This window comes from Pollicipes pollicipes, unplaced genomic scaffold (assembly GCF_011947565.3).
Source record: "Pollicipes pollicipes isolate AB1234 unplaced genomic scaffold, Ppol_2.1 Scaffold_4740;HRSCAF=5597_pilon_pilon_pilon, whole genome shotgun sequence".
NCBI lineage: Eukaryota > Metazoa > Arthropoda > Thecostraca > Pollicipedomorpha > Pollicipedidae > Pollicipes > Pollicipes pollicipes.
This window is the reverse complement of record NW_023596545.1, coordinates 41,503,509-41,530,966: the sequence shown is the minus strand read 5'-3', so window position 1 is coordinate 41,530,966 and position 27,458 is coordinate 41,503,509. Positions and strand designations below refer to the sequence as shown.

At 50.7% G+C, this 27,458-nt stretch overlaps 1 protein-coding gene across 1 annotated transcript in view; it reads right to left on the bottom strand.

The window, feature by feature from the left end:
- LOC119098786 (serine/threonine-protein kinase 32B) overlaps nucleotides 1-27,458 on the bottom strand; it is an 81,890-nt gene that overhangs the window by 35,931 nt on the left and 18,501 nt on the right. Inside the window, exons 3-4 of the mRNA XM_037221827.1 lie at nucleotides 22,211-22,376; nucleotides 2,870-3,029 (exon numbers count right to left, since the gene is read on the bottom strand). Coding sequence (XP_037077722.1) covers nucleotides 2,870-3,029; nucleotides 22,211-22,376 — 326 coding nt within the window. The remainder of the gene's footprint in view (nucleotides 1-2,869; nucleotides 3,030-22,210; nucleotides 22,377-27,458) is intronic.

The following is a 27,458-nucleotide window of genomic DNA, read 5'->3' as shown; positions in this document are numbered from 1 at the left end:
GGCATGACTTTGCGGTGGAGTGGTTCGGAGAACCCATTGCGTAAATGACAGTTTTATGGTTGCAGGGCTGCAGTTGTGGATGAAGTATCGACTCTAGAGATCTCAATTTTCTTTTCGCTCTAGAATCGAAAAACTTTTGTGCTCCGTCCAACTTCGTTAAGCTAACTTGGATCACTTTACAGTTTTCGCCCGAGGCAGACTTGACATATTTCGAGCAGCCAGCCCCTCGGCAAAAGTGGACCTCCGGAGCTGGCTCGACCCTCTGATCGCACACCTGTGTCTCGATAGCTCCTCGTCCAGTCACTTAAATTCTACAATGATTTGCTGCCTTGGGAACAATGAAATTGCTCGAAACGTTGCTCGTGCAGCTGGTTCCTAATTCGAGGAGCTTCCGTGCCCTTTTCACGCAGTTATCCGGTGGCTATGGGCTGAAATCCGCCCGTTGAACTCCACAAAGTCGCACGAAAGTCCCAGTCGACACAATCTTTCGGATCCTTCGCTGTCCGATACTACTATTTCCTATCCGAAGCCACATTTACCGCCCTTCCGCTTTTTGGCGAACAACGACGATTTAAGCTATGGCAAATGACACATGGCTTTCTACGACGAATGTTGGTCCTCTCTAGCTCTGCTTGTCCTTCATGACTTTTGTCGTTTCTAGCTATAATCGTGCAGTATGCAGCGAGGCATAGCAAAAGCTATCATTTCCGTTTACCAGCCCTTCTTCTCAAATCGGCGGACGTGCCTCGTTGCTCGTCTTTTCATCAGAGTGGTTTTACACCGGAAATTGGCAGGGACTATTAGTGCCGTTAACGAGCTGAAGCCTTAGCTCGATTCGCTGAGCTCCCAGGAGTTCCCGCGCGAACACAGGGACGAAGAACTCGGTTCCGGAACATGTACATTGCACACTGATATTCATTGGAGGACCACAGACGTCGTTCTTCGTACGTACAGCGTTCCACACCTATTCTCCGTCTTTACGGGCGCATCTCAGTATAATGGATGCCATGTCTGCAGCTTGTTAGGAGCTGGCTATGTGTCTTCTTTCCTAACACAGAAACGACTCCATAGAGTCACATAACACTCCCATAAAAGCAGTGGAATACTATCAACGTCACCGTAAAACGGCAGCTTTAAACAGTTCAGCAAATTACTGCAACATTTTGGAAAATTGTGAGGACATTTACTGCTAACTACAAGACTACTTGGCGAGCCAAAGGATAAATGGCTCCGAATGTTGCGCCAGGCTAGGGCAAAGCCGAGGGGTACCGGCACCATCAAAGGGAATGTTTCGCGTTTGAAGGTATTGAAGCAAGCATGAGATATGATCAGATAAGCTCGCTTATTACTATTGGTACATTTTTAGTGGAAAACGTTGGTCTAGAAAACACACTTTATCTGTTTTGTGAATATGCTCCTCAATCCGCCGTGCGATTACGTCATTGCACCTTTCACAGCATGGATTGAGAGCGTATTGACGGTCCTTATGGTTGGAAATCGTGCTCACTAACGTCAGGTATGAACGACTCGACAATGATATTTTTATTGGCCTCCATCGCCGCATGACCAATGAAATGTCTGGGTTTGAAGGGCGTTACTATGGGGTAATGGATGCTTGGGTGACCTTGAAATTGTCTCCCCGAAAAAGTCCGTACATCCTCGCGCTAGTCTCAGAAACTAGATGAGTTTAGGTCTTAAGTAGGGCAGGGCTGTGAACTGCACCGAATGGTCTCCGAGATGGCTATTTTAGTTCAGAACCCTAGAAAAATGTGGAACATTTCCTTTAATAGTGTAGCAGTGATGGTAATGATGTGTGCTACCGTACGTCGAATCATACCGGCTACGAAGATAAATCATTGAAGCACGTGTGTACATTAGACACATAAGCAAAAAGTGGAGCGCTTCTGCCCAAAACCGTCAAAAACGTCGTGCCTTCTCAACCAACGTTTGCAGGTAGAACACGGAAAATAATCGTTTTTGTTTTGGCACCAACCCATACGTTTGACCATGCGCCACGTCATGTTCCACTGATGTGGAAATCCCTCCTGTGATTTAGCGGCATTCAATCAATAAAGCAGCCGAGCCGGGTAAAGCCCAAGCATCCACCTTCACTGTCGACCTACCTCACTTTGTTCTTGGGGTCCGATTGTAATGGTTCAAAAGGTGAGCCCCGGCCCGGGTGTTTTTCGGCTGTGCAGCATGATCTATACGTTTTCAACTCAACTTTGTGTAAATTCCGGGCTGATAATGCAGCAGCAATAGCCTTATTTCTCGGAGAAAAAAAAAACAGGAGAGCGGAGATATAGATGTACTGATATTCCGGTAACATGCCTTTATCGAAACAATGGGAAACAATTTAGCGGCATTGATTGGCACTTCTGCTATTGTTTTGATCAAGACATGCGCCAAAATATCGACACATCCATATCTCCATTCTCCTGGTTTTCTCCGAAGGCTATTACTACTGTCTTATCTACGTAAATAATGTTCCTCGCGAATGCACTTAACGACTAACGTGAATTCCGCGTGGACAATAAGCTCAAAGGAACCAGTTAAAACTATTAACTTACAAATAAACCATGAAACCATAAAACTATAGCTTTTCACTGATATACACGTCAGCCTTATGGCTACGACTGGCCTGTCCCTGATGACTTTACCAGGCGTAAATGACCTTCAAGAAAACTTTTGAATGCGTCCGTCGCATGAATGTGTAATACCACTGCAGTCAGCCACTGGCTACGCTGGTTGTACAGCCTTGTAGCCACCTTCAGAGCGGTGGTGACCTGCGCGAACAGCGCAAAATCACGCAATCGACCTACAAGCGGTGATGACCTCGGGCAAGCGGCGGTAACCACCTGAGACCCACCTGTGGATGATGCGCTTCGAGCGGAGGTAGTCGAGTGCGAGCGATAGCTGGCAGAGGTAGAGCTTGACGCTGGCCTCCGAGTAGGTGACGCCCTGAGACAGGTGGTAGCGTAGGTCGCCCCCTAGCAGCAGGTCCGTCACCATGAACATGTCCTCCTCGTCTGTGGGATACGTGCCGGGTAGGCAGGTGACAGACCAGGGCGTATCAACTCAGCCTCGTCTTCCGCGCGCACGTGGAACACGCCGTTGCAGACCGGGCATGGCAATACGCTGGCTCAAGGTGCCAGCTGCATCATGGCCGCCGCGACTGAACAACCCGGCGACGCGGATCAGCTGGCACACAGTTGGTTGGCACGGTCCGGCCCACCGCAGCGCTCTGGCCAAGCCGCGCAATCAGTCGCTCGGTCGCTCAAGCCTTAAATTGGCTCGCTCCCACCTTCGGCATAGTGGAGCCAATGTGACAGCCTCCTCCAGCCATCAAGACTTCCAACCACTTTTCCATAATGTGCAAGCTGCTCGAATGACAAGATGAGTCTTATAAGTGGGCTGGTGGGGCTCGATCGGCTTTACAAACCTCATCTCAATCACCTGAGACGCACCAGACGGGTAATACAGCGCACATGCCCCTTTATTTATGCTTGATTTATTGCATTGCTTTGGGCAATTCACGCTTTGTGTGGTTATCCCCTGCACAGCGCCAAATAACTGCAACAACCCGCTGAGAACAGGAACCCGAAATCATCCAATGCGTCAGGCACCCCGCCCTGCGAGACACACGATTTATACAACAAAGGCGCCTCCCGTCGGCAGTTGACGTCCAGGCCGCGTGTCTCCAGCGTGAGGCCGACACCCCGGCGGGCTGATGGCGCCATCGCCGCTCGCCGTGTCGCCGTCGGGATGCGATAAACGACGGCAGAGAACCCCGCTGCCAGCCGTCCTCCGCTCCAGCTCTCGGCGTTACGAGCCGAGGCCAGGCCAGGGGCCAGCGGGGGCGGCGGCGGCGGCGGCGACGGCGGAGGCGACGGCGGCGGGCCGCGCGCACTTTACCAAGGCGTCCGCTTCGAAAGAGGAGTATCCTTTCCCAAAAGCTCTTGCGGGGCTTCGAAACGCCTTATCATGGGTCACTCCCCCCCCCCCACCCGCACTTAACCACCCCTCCTGAGCTGTCCCCTGGCCGCTGTCTGACTGTCGGCTGCTGGTTGATGGCTGCTGGCTGATGGCTGACGGGTGCCGTTCCGCCCAGACCAGCCGCTGTACGGGCCCAGACTGTCCAGTCGGCAGGGCGCCGATGGCAGTGACAGAGCTGTGGCAGCCGTTCCCACCGACACCGCCGCCGGCCACAAAACAATCCCATCGACCGAGCGCGTGGGCCAGCCCGGCCCGGCCCGCGGACACAATTCCAGCAAGCTACTTCCGAAGCAGCTGCCTCATTTCGGCCGGCGGCCGCCTCCGGGCCGGGTCGGACTCAACGGCGGGAGGAGCGCCGCCGGCAGCGTCGCACGACCCGGCCTCAACCCGTGAGCGCGGGACACAGCGCCGCAAGACGGCTTCATCAGGCGACCAAAGCTGCCACTTGGAGCGTCACCCGCCGCTCATCTCCGTGCGGGGCTTCAGACTGCAGTCTTAGCTTCCATGGTACCTGCACTGATAACCTTCCACTCGTGAATTTAGCGCGCAGTGATTGGCTTGTTTTGTGCTGATATTCATGCAATTTTTCATTATGATAATGCCAGCTCTGAAGCACTGAATGAGATGTTAACTGTCGCCTTGAGAGGGTCGATGCGACCCCCTAAGATATTTTTGAGGATGTCTCTCACGTATGTTGTGAGATGGCGTCCACATTTTGAGTATCCTAGCGAAACCCATTGCGCGTGTTTGGACGCCAAAAACGTGTTTCTAGGTTTTCTGGTTACAAAGCAGGCTTTGAGGAACACTGCACGGTGATCTCTGGCCTGCGCGGGCGGTGGGTCGCACCAGACGATGCCGTGGAACGCGCCGGCGGGCCGACATTGTCACATTAATGGAGCCATATATCACAAATATGTGCTCAAAGCAAATAAAAGTATGCTCCGTTGCGCTTTGAATGAACCAAAAGAAACTTCTGTACAAGTTTCGTGTCGCCACAAAGCATGGTCTCGTATGTATGGTGTTTTGAAGCTTAAAAAGTACCATTTTCAGGAAAATGGAGCCTTTTGACCTGACATAGTGAGTCACTTATTGACCTAGAAACATAACAATAATATAAGTCGTGAGATCTTGTTGGGGGTCAATCCACTAGCGTTTTCACTAAGCTTTATCTTCAATACTTTGGAAACACCAGGAAGGTCATATCGATTCCCCCCATTGGTCTCCGTTATGAAAAACGGCGAATCAGGGCGAGGGCTGACAGGGCGGTCGTCAATGAGCGGAGTGCCGTCTCCCTTTTCTGAAGTCCTGCTTGGTCGCTGATGGAATAGAAGATCACATCGTTCCAGCGGCCTGGCCCTAAAAGCGTCAATTTCCCCGCTCTTCGAGTGCCAGGGTCGACCGCATGGTCTTCAGCTGCCTCTCTCCCCACGTGTCCAGTCCTGGCGACGCCCCTGGACGTTTGTCAGCTCCGTGCCGATCCCCCTCCCGCTGCGCTCGTCACGCCCACTGAAGTCCGCCAGTGCCCGTCACTGACGGGGCCAGCGGCAGCATCGAAGTGCTTTGCTTCGATGCATGGATTCCGCGCCAGTGACGAGTGGTTGGATGATTTCCTGCACTGGCGCGTCTTCGCGTGCAATGTTGACTGCGCTAATTGCTATGCTCGCGCGGCTCGGCTTCCCAACACTCCACACCTAAAAGTTGCAATAATCCCAGGTGCACGTCAAGCGAGCGCACATACTTCACATCTAAAAAGGCATTCCGTCCCATTCTCGTCTTGTTTTTAATCCAACTTCGTAATTGGCACCTGGGAAGTTCTCTGGCAGCGAGCAAAGAGGCCGCTCAAAGTTCCGCTCAGCAAGGGACCTTCGGCAAGCGAATGTCTGACGCAGCTTCTGGGGACACGCGCCCGGGGCTGCGAGCCGTCCGTTGTCGGACCGGCTCGCTGTCGTACTCTGCTGCCACCAATCTTCAGCAGTCGCCGGCCGGCGCAGCCAGAACTCCCTCACCAGATGCGCCCGTGCTGCCGGGCGCCTCCTTCGGCGGCGGCGGCGGCGCCCGGTCGGCTGTTTTCCTACGAGCCTGCCGCTCGTTTGTCTGCCAATTGTGCGAGTCGGGCCAGTTACAGCAGTCCGCTGTCCGGCCGTCCGTGGGGATGTAGCGCCGGGCCGGGCCGGCGCGCCCAGTCCGGTCCCAACACGGATAACATGACCGGGGAAGGTGCCGGAAGCTGGTGCCAGCTGTTGCACTCCGTCACGTGACGTCAGATGTCACACCTGCTGCGGACGGGTGTTGGTCTTTGCGCCCCAGCTCCGTTATGGGGCGATGTTGCAAATAGGCGACGCCGTCGAAAATATCATACAAACGCTTTGATGTAGGTTTCGGATCATTCTACGAAACCAACTCTCAGCATACCGCCCTAGCCGAGCCTATAGGTGCTGAGCGTCACACAGTCATGACTGGTGGTACCCAGGTGGTACAGCTCACTCTCACACCCAGGCCATCTACATCTTCGCTCTCACTCCTAATGTTCTACCGCGCTGCTTTGGTAACGTTATCCAGTTTTCATGTTCATATCCAATCACGATGGGCAAGTTTGTAGCCACCATTACAACTGGGATGCACTCCTGTTAATAATCCAATAAAGGAAATACGATTTCCCATAAATGAAAGGTATCTGATGATCATTATTTAGTGCGAATTCGCCGTAATGAACGCGTGAGGCTCGCTCAGTAAATCACCCCCGGTATGAAGACATACGCGTTTGCGCACACCAGACCAAGAGCCACCGATCGTCATTAGGGTGGGTAACAGCGCGACCACTCCGCACAACAAAGCCTCTGCAAATCTGCTAAGTGCAGGGACACATGCCGGTCACGGGGGCCGCGTGTATTCCATCGGGCTAATAGGTCACTTGTCACGCGATTATCGGGAGGGCGGGGCGGCTCGGCCGGCAGCGCGCTTCCGGGACGTCTGGACACGGGTCAAAGCTGGACACGGAACACGGGCCAGACCCAGAGCTGGACACGAGGGCGGTGATGGACCCGGAACCGGAGCTGGAACCGCGGCTGGACACAAACCGCACTCAGCGTCAGAGCCGGACCCAGGCCCAGGGCTGGACACGAGGGCGGTGATGGACCCGGAACCGGAGCTGGAACCGCAGGTGGACACAAACCGCACTCAGCGTCAGAGCCGGACCCAGACCCAGGGCTGGACACGGAGCGGGAACTCGACACGGAGCCGAGGCAAAACCTGGAGCCACACCCAGACCCAAACGTGAACACCGACCAGGGCTGAACATAGATACTGGACCAGACCCGGGGCTGTGCATAGAGCTGGACACAGACCCAACTTTGGACCCAAACCGGGGGCTGGACCCAGTGCTGTGCACGGAGCAGGAGCTGGACTCAGAGCTGGGCGCGGAGCAGAAGCTTATGTGGGCAAGGAGCTGGACTAAGGCATTCTGGGAACTGACTCAGTCCATCAGACAGGCACAGTGAGGCAAGACCAAACACAACTCCGAAAAATGCCAACTCCGAAAAAGGCCCAGAGCAGAGCCAAGACCAAGAGAAGGACCGGGCGCGAGTCAGGAAAAATCGCGACATTGTCTAGACAAACACCTGGTCTTGGACCCACACTTTTGTCACCCACATTTCGTCTCTCCCACACTCCCTGTCCACAATCAGGGCAAAGTCCTGCAGTCTTGCAGGACCTCGTCTCACCGCGCGGCCGTCAGTCATGAGTTGATTCCACGGCCGTTCTGGATGAGGGCCTCACCAGAGCACCTGTACAAACCTGGTTGGGGGTCTTACCAGAGCACCCGTGCAAACCTGGTTGAGTTCCCTGAGCGTGCCAAGTTTCGATGGCCCAGAAAGCTCAGACTGAACGCAATGGCACCCTACGTCTTACCTTTCTACTCAATCACGTAGCTCTAAAATGTTCTTTGACCTTTTGGAGCCGAGACTCAACCCTGCCAAACTAGAACCCGTCTTTAGTTAAGGGTCGCTTACCTGGGCGCGCGGGTGCGGGCCGATTAAGGAATATACCGTCATATCACGTACACATTTTCATATACCGACAGATTAAGTGCTACAGAAAATGGAGTTTGCCTGTTGTGTCAGGAAGCCTGTTCTATAGCGGAGTGTTTTGCAGGACGTCTGGCGGGGCGTCGGCGCTCACGCCGGGCCGCGTCCGCCGGGGCACCGTGGACACCACCGGACAAGTCGGCACTAATGGATCACCACTACCGGAGAAGGTGGACCGCTCCCTCCGCCGGACGACTCGATACGTCTCCAGCTGTGGAAGGACGGATCTAGTCCAGCTCCACCACAGCTAGAATTGATCCCTTTTCGCCACCGTAGGAACTGACTCTCCCCATCTATCTGAGGAGCTAACCTATGGACACGTCAAGAAGCCAACGCATCTACACCATCGGAAGGGTTCAATCCATTCATCTGCATCATCAGAGGATCCAATCCATCTGCACCACCGGAGGATCAAATCCATCTTCACCATCGGAGGATCAAATCCATCCATCTTCACCATCGGAGGATCAAATCCATCCATCTACACCATCAGAGGATCCAATTAATTCCCACCAACGGAGAGCTGATATTTAATCACCAAACAGGGGTCTAATCTATATCTACAACTGGAGGAGCTAATCTATCTACGCCACAGGGAGCTCATACATCTCAATTACCGGAGGAGCAGACCCATCTCCCGCTGTTGGAGAACCTGCTTTATGGACACGAATGGAAGAAGCCGTCGGTTTCCACGGGTGTGGGAGCTGGCCCTTAACACGCGTTCGGGTGGGGGTCCAGTTGACCCTCCCGAAGGTTTTTCCGGAACAGTTTCCGAACGGCGCGGCGTAGCGGCACCAAATTTTGCATGCCTATTCACAATTGAACAGCGGATTGTTTACTGTAAAAATCTATATGTATCTTGTAAGGTCACTGACCTATGGCAGGTCAAAGTCAGGCCATGGTTTCAGCGAAGTCAATTTCTAGGGAATCGTCCAATCTGCTGCAGCAACGGAGCGTTTGACGAAGCTATACATCTTTGAGATGCTTTATTAGGCAACACAAGCATTAAATAAACAAATTAATTTGACCTAAGGTCAGGTATGAAGGTCAGATCAAGGTCAAAACCAGCCTGTTTTATTGCTCTAGGGCTTGCTGTGTGGGGCATTTTCCGGTGCTCATTTTGAATTAATTGATTGCAGGAACCACATCATGCATCTTCAATTGACTTCTTAGCGGTCATAATAGGTCACTGACCTAAGATGATCCAGGTCGACATTTTTTAAAGAACATACTGCCAAGCGTAATCTTTGTCCCTTATTCAATGCAAAGCTCAGGGCAGTCTTGTGTGATTTTGGTCATCTTGACCTTTAAAAGGTCAGGCAAGGTCACTGACTTTAAATGAGCTTGTAACCTTTTGCCTAGAAACAGTTATCTAGGTTCTGGGGGCACTTTGAAGACCAACATGAAATTTGAACTTGTTTAACCTTATTTGACCCCAAGGTTATGACCTGATGACCTCAAACTTTGACCTAAGTGAGTTTACGTACAGGTTAAGACACCATGCAAATTTGGGGTCTCCAGCTTTCTGAGTTCCCGAGATCTTAGCGGGTCAAATTGACCCCACTCGAGCGAAGGGTATCTAGCCGGCCACTCGGGCGCGTGTTAACACTAGTTACAAAATTAATAAATCTTAGAAATTAATGAAGCCACATCTGAAGATTGCAGGACCATATGCGGTTCCGCCGTAGTGGAGAAGTCGCTTGATTTCGGGCTTCAGGGTCATTTCAGTAGCAAAGGCAATGGCACACCGAGTGCTTACACATATATCCTGGACCACGCCAGTATTCTCACCCTGCAAGTCTGAGATCGCCTCTCAATTTGTCTAGCGTAGAACATGTTGGGAATGGCTTAACGTTTAAAAATGTTAAAGGTATCAGAGGTGCCATATATTATCACGGGGCTGAAAACGTTCAGTTTGCTATAAGATGACCACCATCATGCGTCTAAATTCGTGACTGTAGTAAGCTCCTTTTTACACAGAAAGCCATTCACCACGATAAATCCCAACAAACATATCAACTTCGATGTGGTTTGGTGGCAAAATGCAGTATAAGTTTCCTGATCAAAACGCTAGACACATTTCCTATGGTGGTTCTTGTGGAATCGGTCAAGCGCTCAATCGCCTGGGAATGAAAGAATTGCCGTTTAGATTGGCGTGAACAGTTCTTTATCGTTTGGTTGCGGACGTGCCGTGCATGCAGTTGCCAGACTTTATTCGGCCAGTGGACTGTTTATATGCGAATGCAGGTTATCCGTGGCTATGCTGAAGCCCGGCGCGATAGAAAACAGCGGCCCTTAGAGAGTTTTTTCCATTGATACGAGGCGAGCGATAGACGCGTGTTTCTGCACACTGAGTGCAAAATGCGGCAGGGCTACCAGGAACCGTTGTCACGTTGTAACAAGAGGCATCTTTCGGCAAGTGCCGAAAACATAATGCCGGTTTAATTCCGGAAACAGCTGAAGGCTGGGCATCGAAATAATGGAGAGAGCAACTGGTCATCTTGCGCAGCGAATCGCATCACAAGAGAGTACGAGGTCTGTCCATTTTGCCAAGTGTTTCGAGCCATGCCCTTTCATGACAGCGTGTAATGTATTGAACAGGATTTGTGAAACAGCCACAGCGCGCTGTTCAAGACGTTTTTCAGTGACCCGCTGCCGAAAAATCAGGATCAGTTGCTGTGGTTTGGTTGGGCCCACTGCGGCTTATGTCTACCACCTGGTAAAGAGTAAGCTCTATGTCCTGGTATTTCGGAAATTGAGACAGACACCGTTCCAACCGTCTCCCAGCAAAGCCGTCACTAGTCAGGCCTACTGGCGATTTCCATCGTCTGAAACTGCGGACCAGGTAAGGTAATCAAATCGATCAATCGACAATCAGCCCAGCTATTTAAGCGCGTGAGTACCCAGTCGTTGGCTGAAGGCCATTTTTGAGTGCAAATTGGCATAGCTTGATGTTTTATTCATGGTCTCGCTGGCTGATTGAACGCCCAGTTGCCTGGTGGCATTCTGTCTTCTATCTCCGCTATTCCCTCTCTCTCTCTCTCTCTCTCTCTCTCTCTCTCTCTCTCTCTCCTCTCTCTCTCTCGCTCTCTCTCTCTCTTTTCCGCAGAAACACGGTTATTGTGTGTGTACCTTTTGTTACGTTTTCGGCTCCACCTACACACCAGCAGTACTTTTGGTTTAAATTGACTAATCCATAAACGACCGTTTTCAGCTGTTGCTTTCAAGTGCTTCCATTTATTCCTTTCAGCTATTTGTCTTCCTATCGGCCAATGCCAGGCGTGCGGCAACAAATGGAAACGGCAAGGTCGTGACAAAGCCACCCAGTTAAGCACTATGCATAGCTAGCCGTGCCGGGATCTGCGGAGTGTGGACGCAACCGAGGCCAAACTGGCGCACCCAGATCGGCTTCCGAAGCTACCCGTTTCCTCATGAGCATAGGGGTCACATGGCATCGTGCCGCCTTGCAACATGACTGCAAATTTTCCAGGACTTCTGCAATTGACAACGACACAATTAGCGTTAGGACAGATAAGTTTGAGTTCTGCGATGATTCAATTCGTTACGTGCCAAGAGCCCTCCATAAATCTACCATCGAGGTCAGATCAGTTGTCTATCGAGGCGGACAAGGCAGTGGCCCATCGATGCGGACAGGACAGTGGTCCATCGAGGCGGACAGGACAGTAGTCCATCGAAGCGGACAGGACATTGGTCCATTGAGAGGACACTCGTGCGTTGAGGCGGACAATTCAATCGTTCAGAGTTAAACCACGTCTAATGGCCAGATCCAGCCTCAGCTAGGCGGAAGACCACCACTTAACGATCGTCGAAGCGCGGCGCAGAAAGGGCGCAAGCTTGCTGCTCGAATGCTGCCTGCGTGAACACCATATGTTCGTCGCAGCCTGAGAACTCCGGAGCCAGGCGAAATTGGGGATCCACCGACGTGAAAACAGTTGCGTCGTAAATAACAAAGGAGCCCATTTAAGAGCATCTGCACAGAAAAGTAACTGGAAAATTTCGGACCCGATTTGAAAACTTTTAGCTCTTCCGCCGAAGTAACTATGAATAGTCCGCATGGATCACAACGACTCACTGCGTGGACGATTTGCAAATGACTCGGACAGACTCGTCGACCTACGTGGTTTCTGGCCCGCACATCTTTTGAAATCTGGCGGCACAACTGCCTTCAAACCACTCGAAACAAAAGCGGCCCTGGAAGACCGTGCGCCGCTATGGCCGCCGGGCCGGCTGTCTCAGAGGGGAACTCACCGTATGCCGGGACATGCCGGCGCGCTGCCCTCTCAGGCCCGCAGCTCATTCCACCTGTACCGTATGCCGGGACATGCCGGCGGGCTGCTCTCTCAGGCCCGCGGCTCACTCGACCTGTGCCGTATTGATCACAAGCCAAATGTAACGAAATCGGCGCCAATTCGCCCGTCCTCCCATCCCCTCCCCCCGCAGCCGCGGCTCACGTCAGCGGTCCGGAGAGAACGGCCAGTCTGACGGCGAAGGGCAGGACCGGAGAGCCGTTCATGTCGGACACTGACGGCGAGCGGCAGGACCGGCGAAACGTCTATGTCAGTCAGTCGGACGGCGGGCAGCGGCACCAGAGAGAGGTTCATGTCGGCCAATTTGACAGCGAATGGCAGGACCGGAGAGCCGTTCATGTCGGACACTGACGGCGAGCGGCAGGACCGACGAAAGGTCTATGTCAGTCAGTCGGACGGCGGGCAGCAGGACCAGAGAGAGGTTCACGTCGGTCGGCCTGACAGCGGGCAGCAGGACCGGAGAGCCGTTCATGTCGGACACTGACGGCGAGCGGCAGGACCGGCGAAACGTCTATGTCAGTCAGTTGGACGGCGGGCAGCAGGACCAGAGAGAGGTTCATGTCGGTCGGCCTGACAGCGGGCAGCAGGACCAGAGAGCCGTTCATGTCGGACACTGACGGCGAGCGGCAGGACCGGCGAAACGTCTATGTCAGTCAGTCGGACGGCGGGCAGCAGGACCAGAGAGAGGTTCATGTCGGTCGGCCTGACAGCGGGCGGCAGGACCAGAGAGAGCTCCATGTCGGCTAGTCGGACGGCGGGCAGCAGGACCAGAGAGATATTTATGTCGGTCGGTCTGACAGCGGGCAGCAGGGCCAGAGAGAGGTCCATGTCGGGTTTCGCGGCATTGGCTGCGGATCGCAAAGTCGATCAAGGCGCTGCGTTCGTTGACACATGAGCCTGTCGCGTCCGCTGTCATATTGAAGCGGCGAATGCGCCGTGTCAGGCACACAATCTCGGCGTCAAGGTCGTGACAGACGTCAAATTCTGGCATCGGGATGGCGACAGGCGTCAAATCGGCATCAAAATCGTGGCAGGTATCGAATCTCGACGATCGAGTCATGACAACATAATGGAAGGTAAACGCATGCAGGCACATGCGCCGAAATTGGATTGCAGTTTCGCTGAAGCCATCAGAAGGCTACTATATGCCGCGCACGACACCTGTGACAAACTTAACTAGGTCACTCAGTACCTGCCATGTCAAAAGGTAGAAATGCATGATTTTATTCTAAAAGCAAAGGTAGCTGCGCTTCAAGGCCACTACGTTTTCTTTGATAGTTCGCCCATAATTCAACAGCATTTTGTTGCCGGTAGATAAACAGTATTGTTTGTAAAAAGTTGCAGCACTCCGCATCATTATTGATACCACTGTTTGCACAAGCAACATTGTCATTATAAAGCAACACAAATAGCAGGTTTTCCACTCTTCGAATCCACGCTTAACGAGCTAGTGCTCATTATACCCAGATGCTCACTAAGATGCGTTTGAGGAGGGGGGAGGGGGAATTGTACACCGAAGGTTTTTTCAAAGTAATTTTCAAAACTCGTGGCGTAGCCGCACCAAGCTTTTGAATAGTTGCAAATAATTGAATAGCGGATCTTTTGGTATGCAAAAGCACCTTGTAAGGTAGCTAACATGTGGCAGGCTAGTCAGGTCGTGGCTATCAGCAAAGGCAGTTCCGAGGGAATATTTCAATCTGATGCGACAACGTAGTGCTAGTCGAAGCCATAATCTCTGAGATAGTTTCTTAGATAATTAGACAATTCAGTTTAGGATTACATGTTTTATTGACCTTGGGTAAGGTATTGAGGTCAGACCGGTGTCAAAGGCATGAATTTCTTAATAACAGAGACCGCAACTGACATCTTCCATAAAATTCTTGAACGTCAGATCGTCTCAAAGTCACTGACCTAAAATAATCCAGATCAACATGTCTTAAGGAAAATACCGCCTAACGTAATTATTGATGTTCTTTAAATTCCAACAAACAAAACCACGGTTTTGGTTACCATGACCTTCTAAAGGTAAAATAAGATCACTGACCTAGACTGATCAGCAGTGACCTTTTGCTTAGAACAGATATCTGGATTCAAAGCGTCTGCACTTCAGAATTAGAATTAACTTTATTATTATCGAATCAGAATTAACTTTAGAATATGACTTTTAGTCTGGCTAGGCGAAACGCCGACCACGCGATCCAAATTCAACTTTGGTTAGAGAAACTAGTGAACTGAGTTCCTCTGCGACAGACGTCATCCAATTACGATGAACATAAGGTAAGCACTTGGGTACTTTTGGCAGTGAGGGCATTAGCTGTTACATGGAAGGCTTGGAGTTAAACTAGATCGAGGGAGAAAAGGACTTAGGAGTAATCATTTTCAGGGATTTAAATCCTGCAGGGTAATGTGGGGCTGCTGGGAGCAAAGCGCTTCGGATGCTGGGAACTTTGAACAGAAATGTCCATTACAAGAGCCGAAATGTTGTCGACAAGATGTACTTAGCTTGCGTCAGACCACACCTAGAGTATAGTGTACATGCTTAGTCCCATGGTTCCATATATATATATATATATATATATATATATATATATATATATATATATATATATGTGTGTGTGTGTGTGTGTGTGTGTGTGTGTGTGTGTGTGTGTGTGTGTGTGTGTGTGAGAAGTACGGGGAAAACAACTAGGATATAACTGGGCTAGACTATTAAAACTATAAGGATAGACTTAGAGCCTTGAGTTTGCTTTCAATGAAATACCGCGGACTCAGACGGGATGTAATAGGGATATTCAAGAACATGAAGGGAATAGGCAAGGTAGAGCTACATACAGCACTGAGAGCAGGCCGAGGCTTAGGGGAAACTAGTTTCATTTAGCAAAAGGTAGAATTAGAACTGTAAAGGGGCAGATATCATTTAGCCAAAGAAAAGTGAATCTTTGGAAGGGGCTGTCAAACGAAGTGTAGGAAGTTTTTCGCATTTAAAACTTGCTTGGACAAGTTCGGTCGATCTCATTATCTCATTTGTAGCTAAAGTCAGGCAGGTTAGGTGGTGGGTGAATCGTCATGTTTTTTGTAACCTTGTTCATTTAGCTCGTAGCTATGAGCACCGCCAGAAACGCCGACCATTACCACAAACAGACCAATATTGGTTTGGTATCCTTGCCAAGCTAGAACCTCCTTACAGCTGGAAGGTCGCTGACTCCCAGCATAACAACACACAATGGCCAGCAAAAATGTATCGTACTCAAAATCCCGTGGATGACTGCTGTACGGCTGCTGCATCTTCCCCTGGCTAGCTAGCCGTGTTCTTTTTGACATGAGCTAACCCCTGCTGACAGCTGCCGGAGCTTTCGAGGTGAGCTGGATCACATGAGTGAAGCAAACAGGCTGGCGTACGCCATTCGTCCCTGGCTCAGGGCGCTCAAGTGGCGCCGCAAGCCTTCGCCCAGCACAGCAGCACTGTTCGTGCGCCTGTACCAAACCTGAGGTGGCCGCTCCTCTCAGGTCCATGCATCGGTGACTAAAGGAATTGAGCACGCAAGCTCAGTGCAAATGCATCCAAACGTGTGCCCTCAAAAGCCATGTGAAAGCTGCGCTTCGTCCCACGCTTGGGGGCACACGAATTCGCACACGAACTCGCAGGGATACGTACGAACTCGCACCAGTCGGCAGGGATACACACGAGCTCGCCAATTTGAAACTCGTTCCCAGCGAAGTCGCTGTCGCCGGCAGCGACGAGTTTGCGGGCTGTAAATTAGCGTGCTCACCGTTCAGGTCTACACACATCATGTCCGCTTTGAGGTGAGATCATTGTAAGCATTGCAAATGATTCCCTTTCGCAGGCACACTTGTCGACATTGCTCTCCCTGCCAGTGGTCAAGACGCAGCAACTAGTCAATGCGTTAGTTCAATATGTCAGTTAACGGAAAATAAACAAGCAATCGACCGCCTTCAAAAGTGTACGGTGTGTGTGAGGCCACATTAGATACAATTACGTGTCACAAAGCACCAAGTGTGAGCTCCAACAATTACGCAGATCCGACCCGGTAGCACAAATTATGCGGCCGGATTAAGCCTAGCTCAAAGGTCAGCCAACCTACGGCGGAGCAAGGTCGGTGCAGCCCTACCAAGCCACACCTGCGAGAGCCGCAGCGAGACGCCTCAGAGCACCCGACTGAACTTACACCTGCGAGAGCCGCAGCGGGGTGCATCGTAGCACCCGACTGAAATGACACTTGCGAGAACCGTAGCGAGATGCATCAGAGCACCGGAGTGAAACGACACCTGCCGGAGCCGCGGCGAGATGCATCGCAGCAGCGGGCTAAAATGACGCCTGCGAGAGCAGCGGCGAGATGCATCAGAGCAACGGGCTGAAATGACACCTGCGAGAGCCGCGGCGAGATGCATCAGAGCAGCGGGCAGGGCATCGATAATCAATGGCCTCCGACATCAGCATCGGCCCGAAATCGCTTCCAGCCGTCATCAGGCCATCCGACTGTCAGTCGCTTCGAACGTCGCTGGCCTCAATTTGAGTCGCGCCGTCCGGCGGTCCGGGCGCTCACTTTCTGGAGAGAAGGCGGCAAGCAATGGAAGCGGGGCCGCTGCGCTCGCCGGCGGCACCGTTTAGCGGCAGCGCGCGCGAGGGCCGCGAGCGGCGACGGCTGGCCGGCTCCCCATCGAGCCGGCCGTCTGCGGGCGGCCTGGCGCGTCGGCCGGCGGCGTTTCGTGAGCACGCACCAGGTGCTGGCCGCCGGGGCCGCCGGCGACAGGAATCAGCGCCGTCGTCGGGATCGATGCGGCTCCGATGTCGGTCAATTTGCCGGCCATCAGACCGGCCATCGTTGCCACTATCAGCGGCCACCGCGGTCGCGACGTCGCGGCGTTCACAATGGAGCGCTGATTGAACTGGCTCCCGAACAACAGGCGGCGGCGGCGGCGACGGCGGTGGCGTCGCGCCTGCTCACCGGGCTTCGTCAGAATCGATGGCCCGCGTCCGGCGCTGGCCGACCCGGCCGCCTCGCGCTAACCTTTAGCCGGCGCGACGCGGGCGCCTTAATTAAGGGACGCGGTCCGCACTTTCCTCTTCCAATAGGGCCAGTGGCACTGCGGCTGTGAATAGGACCGAGCGCGCTGAGTTCTGGCAACTCAGCCGTCAAGGTGCGCTGTCGGCAGAAAGTTGAGGCGTAATTTTCTCATCTGCGCGGCCTCGAAGCACAATTCCTTATGCCGTCCAGAGTGTAGCGCCTTGAGAGGAACGAAATCACGAGCTATGCGATTCTAATTTGCCGGCTCGTAATTGGCAACAGCAGAGGAATGGAAAACAGCTCAGCAAGACGTCGGCGTTTCACTCTGTAATGCCATTTCGATGCGACTCTTATCGCCAGACCGATGACTGCCGCCAAGCAAAAGTGTCGACAAGAAAATTGGTTTCGGGGCTTCGACTGATGACACACACAGTGGTGACACCAGTAGGAACGTCAGGCGGCGATTAACACACGCCCGGGTGGCCGGCTAGATACCTTTCGCTCGGGTGGGGGGTCAATTTGACCCGCCCCCCTGAGATCTCGGTAACTAAGAGAGCTAGAAGCACCAAATTTGCAGAGTGTATTGACCTGTACGTGAACTCACTTAAGTCAAATTTTGAGGTTCCTAGGTCATGACCTTTGGGTTAAATAAGGTCAAAACAAGGTCAAATACCAGGTTGGTCTCAGAAGTGCACCCAGAACCGAGATAACTGTTTCTAAGCAAAAGGTCACATGCTCAGCTAAAGACAGTAACCTTTTCTTACTTTTTGAAGGTCATGGTGACCAGAGTCGTGCAACACTGCTCTGGGTTTTGCATTTAGATAAGCGACAAAGATTGCGCCAGGCAGTATGTTCCTAAAAAGCTGACCTGGGTCATTTCAGGTCAATTACCAATTCTGACCTCTAAGAAGGTCATGGAAGATGTGTAATGCGGTTCCTGTTATCAATGCGCTCGAAGTGAGCACCAAAAACTAACCCATACAGCAAGCCCGAAAGTAATAAAGCAAGTTGGTTTTGACTTTAGTCTGACCTTTATACTTGACCTCAGGTCAACGTGATTTGCTTATTAAATATTTGTGTTGCCTAAGAAAGCATCTCAGAGATGTATGGCTTCGTCTAACATTCCGTTGTTCGATCAGATTGAGCGATTCCCTGGAAACTGACTTCGCTAAAACCATGGCCTGACTTTGACCTGCCATAGGTCAGCGACCTTACAAGGTACGTCTAAATTGGTGGTGCCAAACGATCTGCTATTCGATTGTCTACAGCTATGCAAAATTTGGCGTGGCTGCGCCGCGCCATCCGGAAACTATTCTGGAAAAACCTTCGGGGGTCAGTTTAACCCCCACCCGAGCGCGTGTTAAGAGTATATATATATATATATATATATATATGCATCCATGTGTATATATATATATATATATATATATATATACATACATATATATATATATATATATATATATATATATATATATATATATATATATATATATATATATATATATATATAGTCATCTGAGATCGCTGGTAACGTAATGAGACACCACGGCACGCTGGTCATGTGCCGAGACACCAGACTAGTGGCAGCGTAGCACCACAGAACACTAACAGTGTAATGAGCCACCTCAGACGACGCGCTGCGTGATGAAAAATCACAGAAACTGACTCTGAGGTGAGACGACACAGCTTCTCGCCGTGAAGCGAAAGGGCAAAGACTGGTCGGCCAACGTTCTCGCTGCAGGGTTTCGTCAGGTGACATTTGGGTCTCTCGGCCGTGCAGGCTGCGACCGCCGGGTCCAGAGAGCGTGGCTGATTATACCGTCGAGCGACAAATGGTTACCCTCCCCCCCCCCCCCTCCACTGTACTCTGCACCACCACTGCGTGTGGGACAGCAGTGGTGTGATCATGTGATCGTGTGATCATGCGCCGCCGATTGTCGGACACCTGGTAAAGCATGCCGGTGAACTAGTCAAACGGAGGTCAGCTAATTGATAAAGTTGGCTCAAGCAGGGCGTCCACTGCTGCGGATTTGTCTGGGAGTTGGGATCCAGGGCCTTACTGAAATTCAAAAGACAAAAGATGTACACCAAAAGCCAAATATTTGTTCCTTCAAATCCTGAGTGGCTGTGTAATCACGAATCGCCAGCATCGCCGACCCTGGTGGCATGCCATTGTCACATTAACAATGTCTGGTTTATATTGTAGTATTACATGAGTGTCATGACAAAGTCTACAACGACAAGGTTGGAAACCTTTATTCATCAGTATTTCGTTGATTTATTCACTTATTTTATCATTATTTCATTTACGTTCCAACGGCCGTCAAAACATAAAATCCACTACGAAAAGAAAAGTCTTACAAAGCTTCGTGAAGAGAAAAAAAGCTGAAGACGTATCTTGAAATCCGACGGAGCGTACCAGATGTGCTGTGTGCAATTTTTGACCTATCATGTTACGCAAAACATCCTTCGGATAAATACTGGCGCACCTTAGACGCACAAAATGTGTAATGTAACGAAAACAGCGTCCTGTCATTAGGTCTACTTAGGCTCTATGCACACATCAATCAGAAACTTTATTCGTGCATGCGACTCACACCGGGACATAACACAGAAGGCATTACCAGAATTAAAACAGCCCGTGCTAAAAATGGAATGTGCTTCTGTCTCTAACCTTTACGGTCTCGAGTGGATCATAATTTCCAGGTGATGAACAACACAATTTTGGGCTATGACCACGGCACAAAACTCGTTTTATGTGCAGCGTACCAGCGCTCCACAAAACAAATTGGCTCTGAATGAGGGTCCGGATAGCCCATTCATTTCGGACGGCGCCAGGATAGGTAGCAGACTGTGCCGCAATGCGCCGCTGTACGCCGGAACGCTGAACTGCACGTACGCGTGCTTGATGCAGGGCGGCGTGTGAACCGCGGCCAACCTCGTGTATTTAAGCCGAGAAGTGCAAACTGGCAATGGTCTATCAAGAATGCAGAGTGAGCATGTTGACGACTTAGCATGGCGGGTCGCCGCGCATTCCTGGTTGGCCTGTCCGGAGGCAATGTTGGGCTCGTTATGCTCGTTACGGCCGCCCGATGGTATGTGGCGACCCAAAGGAGAAAAAGTGCGATCCTATCAGGCTTTTCGGTAAACGGGTTTTGTTGTGCCGCGTTTAAGCACATGTAAGGTGGAAAATACGGAGACCATTGCCACCATCGAGAGAAAGTTGTGAGACGCTTGGATGCGCGGTATATTGAGTAAAACATACGTCGCAGGCATGGTAATGATTTAAAACAATGTAATTCAACATGTGAGGGAACCATGCATTGTCTGTGTTGGAGTTTTTCATCGTAAATATATCCCTTCTGCCTGTACGGTTCAGTACATGGCTAGATTTGGTCAAAATAAGACTTCAGCTTCTTTCTGGGTTGGGATCGGGGAAGTGGCCACGCGCAGTGTGCCTGGGTCCCATCTCCCTTACGGAGAAGCGGTGGAAGTTGCACGCTAATTTACACACACATATATATATATATATATATATATATATATATATATATATATATATATATATATATATATATATGAATATATACATATAGATATAACGACATATAGCGTATATAAATTATTTACATTAATATATCTATATCTAGACCTACTATTCATATATATGTTATTATAGGTTAATTATATACATTACATACATGCTGATTTATCGTATAATATGCATCAATATAATGATGCATATCACACACACACACACACACACACACACACATATATATATATATATATATATATATATATATATATATATATATATATATATATATATATATATATATATAACGTAATGTGTACATATTGCAGCTCGTTAGATGGTCCACGAGAGCTTGGTCGGCATGGATCTAGCGAACGCCGCTAAATCTAAATAAATATGGTGACAAAATCTTGTTTACTTATCCACCAAGCTGCGTTTCGTCACATCTCATGCCAGACACAGCCTTCGCTGACATGCATGCGCGTGGAAAACTCAACAGCATGTCTAGTGCAATCCCCAGCCCAGGCTCCGTATTCAATAATCCACCGCGCACGGCATCGTCTTTGTTGCTGCTACATAGCCACCCCGGTCACCAAGGCGTAGCAGGTCCCACTGAAAGGCTCTGGCCGGTGAAATGGATAATGCGTCATGTTTCGCCGCATCATCATCAGATTAACAGCCCCGATTCGTTTGGCGCGTGGCGTGACTGTTGCAGGGGTGGACGTCCGCGCACCAGCATTGACGTCCCCCAGTGGTAAACAGCTGCAATACGGTGAACGTGTTGAACGTTGGAGCAAAACTTGGAAGCGGTTCAACTAAGCCGCGAATAGACTTTGCAAACGACCCTAGGCTCCACGCCTGAGGGCCACTACGGCGCTGTCCCCGCAACGCCTAATACTTACATGCAACGGCGAGTATAATGGTACAGCGAAGTAGCCCGGGACAAAGCACGAAAACAGCCAATGATTGCGCAAGATAATGGAGGGCGAAACAACTTTAACGCTGGAGTAGATTGCAGCTTTGTTTGGACGGCGTTCCGGCCGAGGCCGCGTTGCGACGGACGCGCCGAATACGTGCTCTGTCGATGGAGAGAAGCCCCCGGCGATGGAGCTCTAGAGAGTGGCTCCCGGTGGAAGAGCTCTGGACATGCGAGGCGTCGGAAAGCACTCGACGATCTCCCGGGGGTCTGCAGGTGAAAAACAACACCGGCGGCCCTCCGGCACGCTGTCCACTTACCTTGGAAAGAGAACTTCAAGTTGATGATGAACGGATGGTCGAGCGAGGACAGGATCTGCACCTCCCTGATGACGTTTTTAACCGCCTCCTTCTCCAGACATTGGCGCTTGTTCGTGTACTTCATGGCATACATCTGGTTGTTGCTCTTTCGTCGCACGATGCATACCTGCAATGCGAGGCGAAAGGAATTCCCCTTAGAGATAACGGAGAATATCAGTGTTCGCCAATCGTGTTTTAGTGAAGCACGAATCCCGCGAGATTTAGACGTTCCACACATACCTTTACACATAGCCGAGCATCGGGATTTCGCGGAATCTGAATCCGGTCATAAAATACATCAGCCCAATCCGAGCATCAGCTAGGACTAATATGCTTACGTTGTTTGACAGTGACGTGGCTTGAGTAGACCGCTAAGCGAGCCAGCAATCAACAAAAAGCGCGCTAACTACGCATGTCAGAGGGGTTTTACACCTGTATCCTGGCAATCTCGAGTACTTATTATTCCATTTTGGCAAAGTAGCCTCTTGACCTCACCTCGCGAGACCTACCGTAAACTCGTGACTTTCGAAGACAGCACATATGACCCGCAACCAATGAACGACTATCGATGATGTTTATCACAAATATGCATGATCATATAAGAGATGTCCTACCAAATAAACACTGTAACGACACTTTGCGCGGCATTAAGCGAGAGAAGCGACAACAGGCGCGGATCAGCCCATTGTTGTCATGTAGATGACACCAACACCCAAACTAAGGGGGGCGGGCCTAAACATTAGTTTAGATGACACCAACACCTAAACTAAGGAGGCGAGGCCTAAACATTAGTTTAGATGACACCAACACCTAAACCAAGGAGGCGAGGCCTAAACATTAGTTTAAATGTTACCAACACCCAAACTAAGGAGGCCAGGGTGCTTGTTTTCCGATTGTAATTGAAAAACCAGCATAGGGCCTGATCAGAGCACCGGGGGGACGTTATTTGATGAGCGTTCAGTGGGCGGAGGAGAGGTGATAAAGAGTGCATGAGCCATCATAGCGTTGTACGTATCTTGAAATAAGGGAGCGTTGTGCTCACAGTTAACGCCAAAACGGTTGAAACTAATCTACATGTCATTTGCCAGCAAAGGCTTCTTCAGTAGCTCCTTAGCTAGCTGATCATCTCGGGGGCGCAGTAGTTAAAGTAAGTGTTCCACAGCTGAATATATTGAAGCAGGCATCAGACATGATGAAATAAGCTTAGTTACATTTATTGACACTTTTTAAGCGGGAAAGGCCGCTCAAGACAAAATGTCTTTTCTGTTTAGCTAATATGCTTCTCAATACGTCATTGCTTAATAACGTGATCGTACCTTGTGCAACATTGATTGAGAGCCAACTGACAGTCATTGCATTTGGAAATCGTATTCATTAACGCCAGATATGAGCAACTCGACAAGTTTTTTTTTCTAGCCCCTGACTGCCGCATGACTACGAAATGAAAGAATCTAAATAATGGCATAATGACGTCATAAATGCCCGAGCGACCTTGAAATAATATTTTCGAAAAAGTCTTCACATCTTCGCGAGCGTGTACCTCAGAAACTAAGAGCGTTTATGTCTTAAAAGGGTAGGACTGTCAACGGCGACTAGTGATCTTCAAGTCGACCTTTTCAGTTCAAAACCTCATACAAATGCGAAACGCTCCCTTTCATGCGCCAAGGTAGGTGGAATGTCTGTGGTTGAAGCCTCACGTCGGAAGACTTTTCTTCGACCCGCTCTGACTTAGAAGATGGCCGAAACTGGGGAGTGTTTGCTCCGCCGTGAGATCAACGCTGCACCAACCAGCACCCGCGGTGCCGGGCTCACGAACATTGTCTGCCTTTAAAAAGACTTCCTTCCGGCGGCATTTCCTGAGGGCACAGCTTGGTTTCATGTCGTCGGAGCGGTCCTCCCATACACTGGGCCCGAGGAAGCGCGAGAGCCCTTGCTTGTGCACATGTTCCCCCTGGGAACATGGCAGCAAGCGTGTGGCCAAAACTGTCCCGTGAGGGCACCGAAGAGTGGAGCCTCTGCCGCATACATAACGATGTGTCCGTGATGGATACTTTCTCCATGTCTTATGACTTTAGTGCGCGAGTGTGACTAACAATGTGACTGTGTCCATGTAACAAGAAAAGTCCGGTGGGACACACACACACACACACACACACACACACACACACACACACACACACACACACACACACACACACACACACACACACACACACACACACACACACACACACACACACACATACATACATACATGTACACATATACACGCACACACACACACACACACACATATATATATATATATATATATATATATATATATATATATATATATATATATATATACGTTTGGATATAGATAGCATGAACTCCAAGTCGCGTCTTAAACTGTTCCGCAGACCATTGGTTCAGTAGACCATCAAACATCCCTTGCCAGCAGCGCAGCCCTGTGTTCACCCATCCGCGATGACCTATGCTGAACGAGGTGACTGACAGAAGAGAACGCAACCAGCTGGAATCAGTTACAAAGGAACGGTGTGGACCGACAACCAGAGGGAGGAGAACGAAGTCTCTAAAGCAGCACGTAGCGGAAAGCGAGACCACCAACAAACTACGTAACACTAGTTGCGCTAATTCCATCAGGTAGCATAGCATACATGCCTGCAGTGTGCACTCCTCTTTCGCGTGGACGGATTGTGGCAGCGTTGCCCAACGAAACACGGCTTTCCTCGCAGCGCCAAGGGCTTGTCACACTGATTGGTGCACGTCCCGGCCGCGTGGCCGTTGCGTGTTTGTGGGTGATTGTGTAGCTGAGTAGCTTTCTCACTTTGAAGTAGCGAAGTATGGACCCGGGCAGGTGGTAGACTAGAAATGCGCGAGGCGAGCCTCCGCATTCTCTCATTTTGAAGTAGCGAAGTATGGACCCGGGCAGGTGGTAGACTAGAAATGCGCGAGGCGAGCCTCCGCATTCTTTCACTTTGAAGTGACGAAGTATGGACCCGGGCAGGTGGTAGACTAGAAATGCACGAGGTGAGCCTCCGCATTCGGCGTTATCACCGGCAGTTCACGGATGTCTGAGCCTGCCAGGAGGTAAGACTTCTGTACGAGAGGTCCCGCTTGCTTCGCTGCACAAAGGAGCGGCACCTCTGACGCTGGTAGCACCACCGATGACGACGAAATGCTTACTTGTGTTTCGGAAATATGCAGTAGATCTCAGTTAATACAAGCACGCAGACATTTTATATTTTCCTTAGGAGGCTTAGGGATTGTCTCCGAACTTTCACATGGATGGACCGAATTCCCTCGACATTAGGATCTAGTTTAAACATATTGTTGTGCTATGTATATGTCGATTTATGCAAATTCGCGACGTAGGATTACATAACAGAACAGCACTTCTGTCTTTCCTGAGTGAGAAAAAAGGAGATCTGAAGGCATCTGACGCCTGAGCAATGGAGTTCAAAACAGATGCAAATGTTTTATCTGCTGGATGAAATAGAGCGGGCCAGTAGACAGCCATGCGCGTGGATTAGAAGTTTGACACTGTCAGTAACATATCAGGATATAGCGATCTTAGTCCCGGGTGTCGATTTGGACCTTTTGTGGGGGCCGCTGCCTCACCACTATCCAATTTTCTCTCTCCCAACGGGCAGTTCAGCCCCAATCTTTTGGCGCCTAAGCAAAAGCAGGGTATAGAAGATGGGGGATCAAATTAAAGCACCTGTAAAGAAGGTTTCAGATACAAGGCACAAAGGAAATAAACACCTATGAATCCATATGAAAATGCATAAAATAAAATACTGCACTTGATTGCTCCTTTTTATTTCGTATATCTGGTCAAGTGTGCACCAAATGACGATATATGCCTACTTCCCACTCGCCTGATATGCGAACAGAATCAGCCACACAGCAGCCTCTTCAGCTCAGTTCGATTCCAGCCAAGGCTCACTGCCACAATGTCGGAAAAATGGGCCGGCCAGTAATGACTCCATCTCTTCGGTTTATCGGCACTCCCAGCTCTCTCCCCTCCCTCTCTCTCTCTCTCTCTCTCTCTCTCTCTCTCTCTCTCTCTCTCTCTCTCTTCTCTCTCTTTCCCTTGCCCTCTCCCTGTCTCTCGCTTGCGCTCTCCCTCAGGCACTCTACCACCCTCCATACAACCAGAGTTGTTGGTATGAGAACATTTCAGGGGTTAAGAATCCGAAAGTTAGTGCGTATTTGGTTCAATTCAAACCTTGTCAAGTTTCCTGGAGCTTGAGGAAGAGCCTGTGAGTGTTCATTTTGTACATTTATTCTTGGCGCAGGTCGACCTTAAGGTGTTTGCCTAGCGAACACGGCGTCTTTGCAACAGGCACATGCTTCACTAACGGGGGGGGGGGGGGGGTCCTCCCGCCAGGGTGATATCGTGAGGCCAAATGGTTCCCAAACACCACCCGACTGGACGACGGCCGAAATAACCGGTGCAGGATGTCGTGGAAAAGAGATAGGGTGGGAGCGGGAGGGCGAGAGAGAGGGAGAGGAAGAGAGATAGGAAGGGAAGAGAGATAGGAAGGGAAGGGAGATAGGGAGAAGGAGAGGGAGAGGGGAGGTAGAGGGAGAGGAAAAGGGGAAGGGAAAGGAAAAGGAAGAGGGGGATTGGGAGGGAGAGCGAGAGGGAGAGGGAAAGGAAGAGCAAGGGAGAGAGGGAATGGGGAAGGGAGAGAGGGAGAGGGTGGGGCATTGTATTGGAGCTGCAATTGGTGTGGTTGGTGCAGACCTTCCCGTTCAAAAAGCAGCTCTGTCCAGCACCTTCCTCGGCTGGTGGTCTGCCTGTTGTCCAGCACTCTCCTCAGCTGGTGGTCTGTCTGTTGTCGAGCACTCTCCTCGGCTGGTGGTCTGTCTGTTGTCCAGCACTTTCCTCGGCCAGTGGTCTGTCTATTGTCCAGCACATTCCTCGGCCAGTGGTCTGTCTGTTGTCCAGCACTTTCCCCGGCCAGTGGTCTGTCTGTTGTCCAGCACTTTCCCCAGCCAGTGGTCTGTCCTTTGTCCAGCACTCTCCTCGGCTGATGGCTCGGCTGTCAGCCATGCATTGTGGTTTGCATGCGTGCATGGCATGCATGCGCCAGGTTTTGTGGGGCCATTCTTCAGGGTCAAGAAGGATTTCACGCGCTCTTTTACAGGCTGCCTATATGTGCGTGCTCCGGTTGTCTGCTCGGCTTACATCGACGAT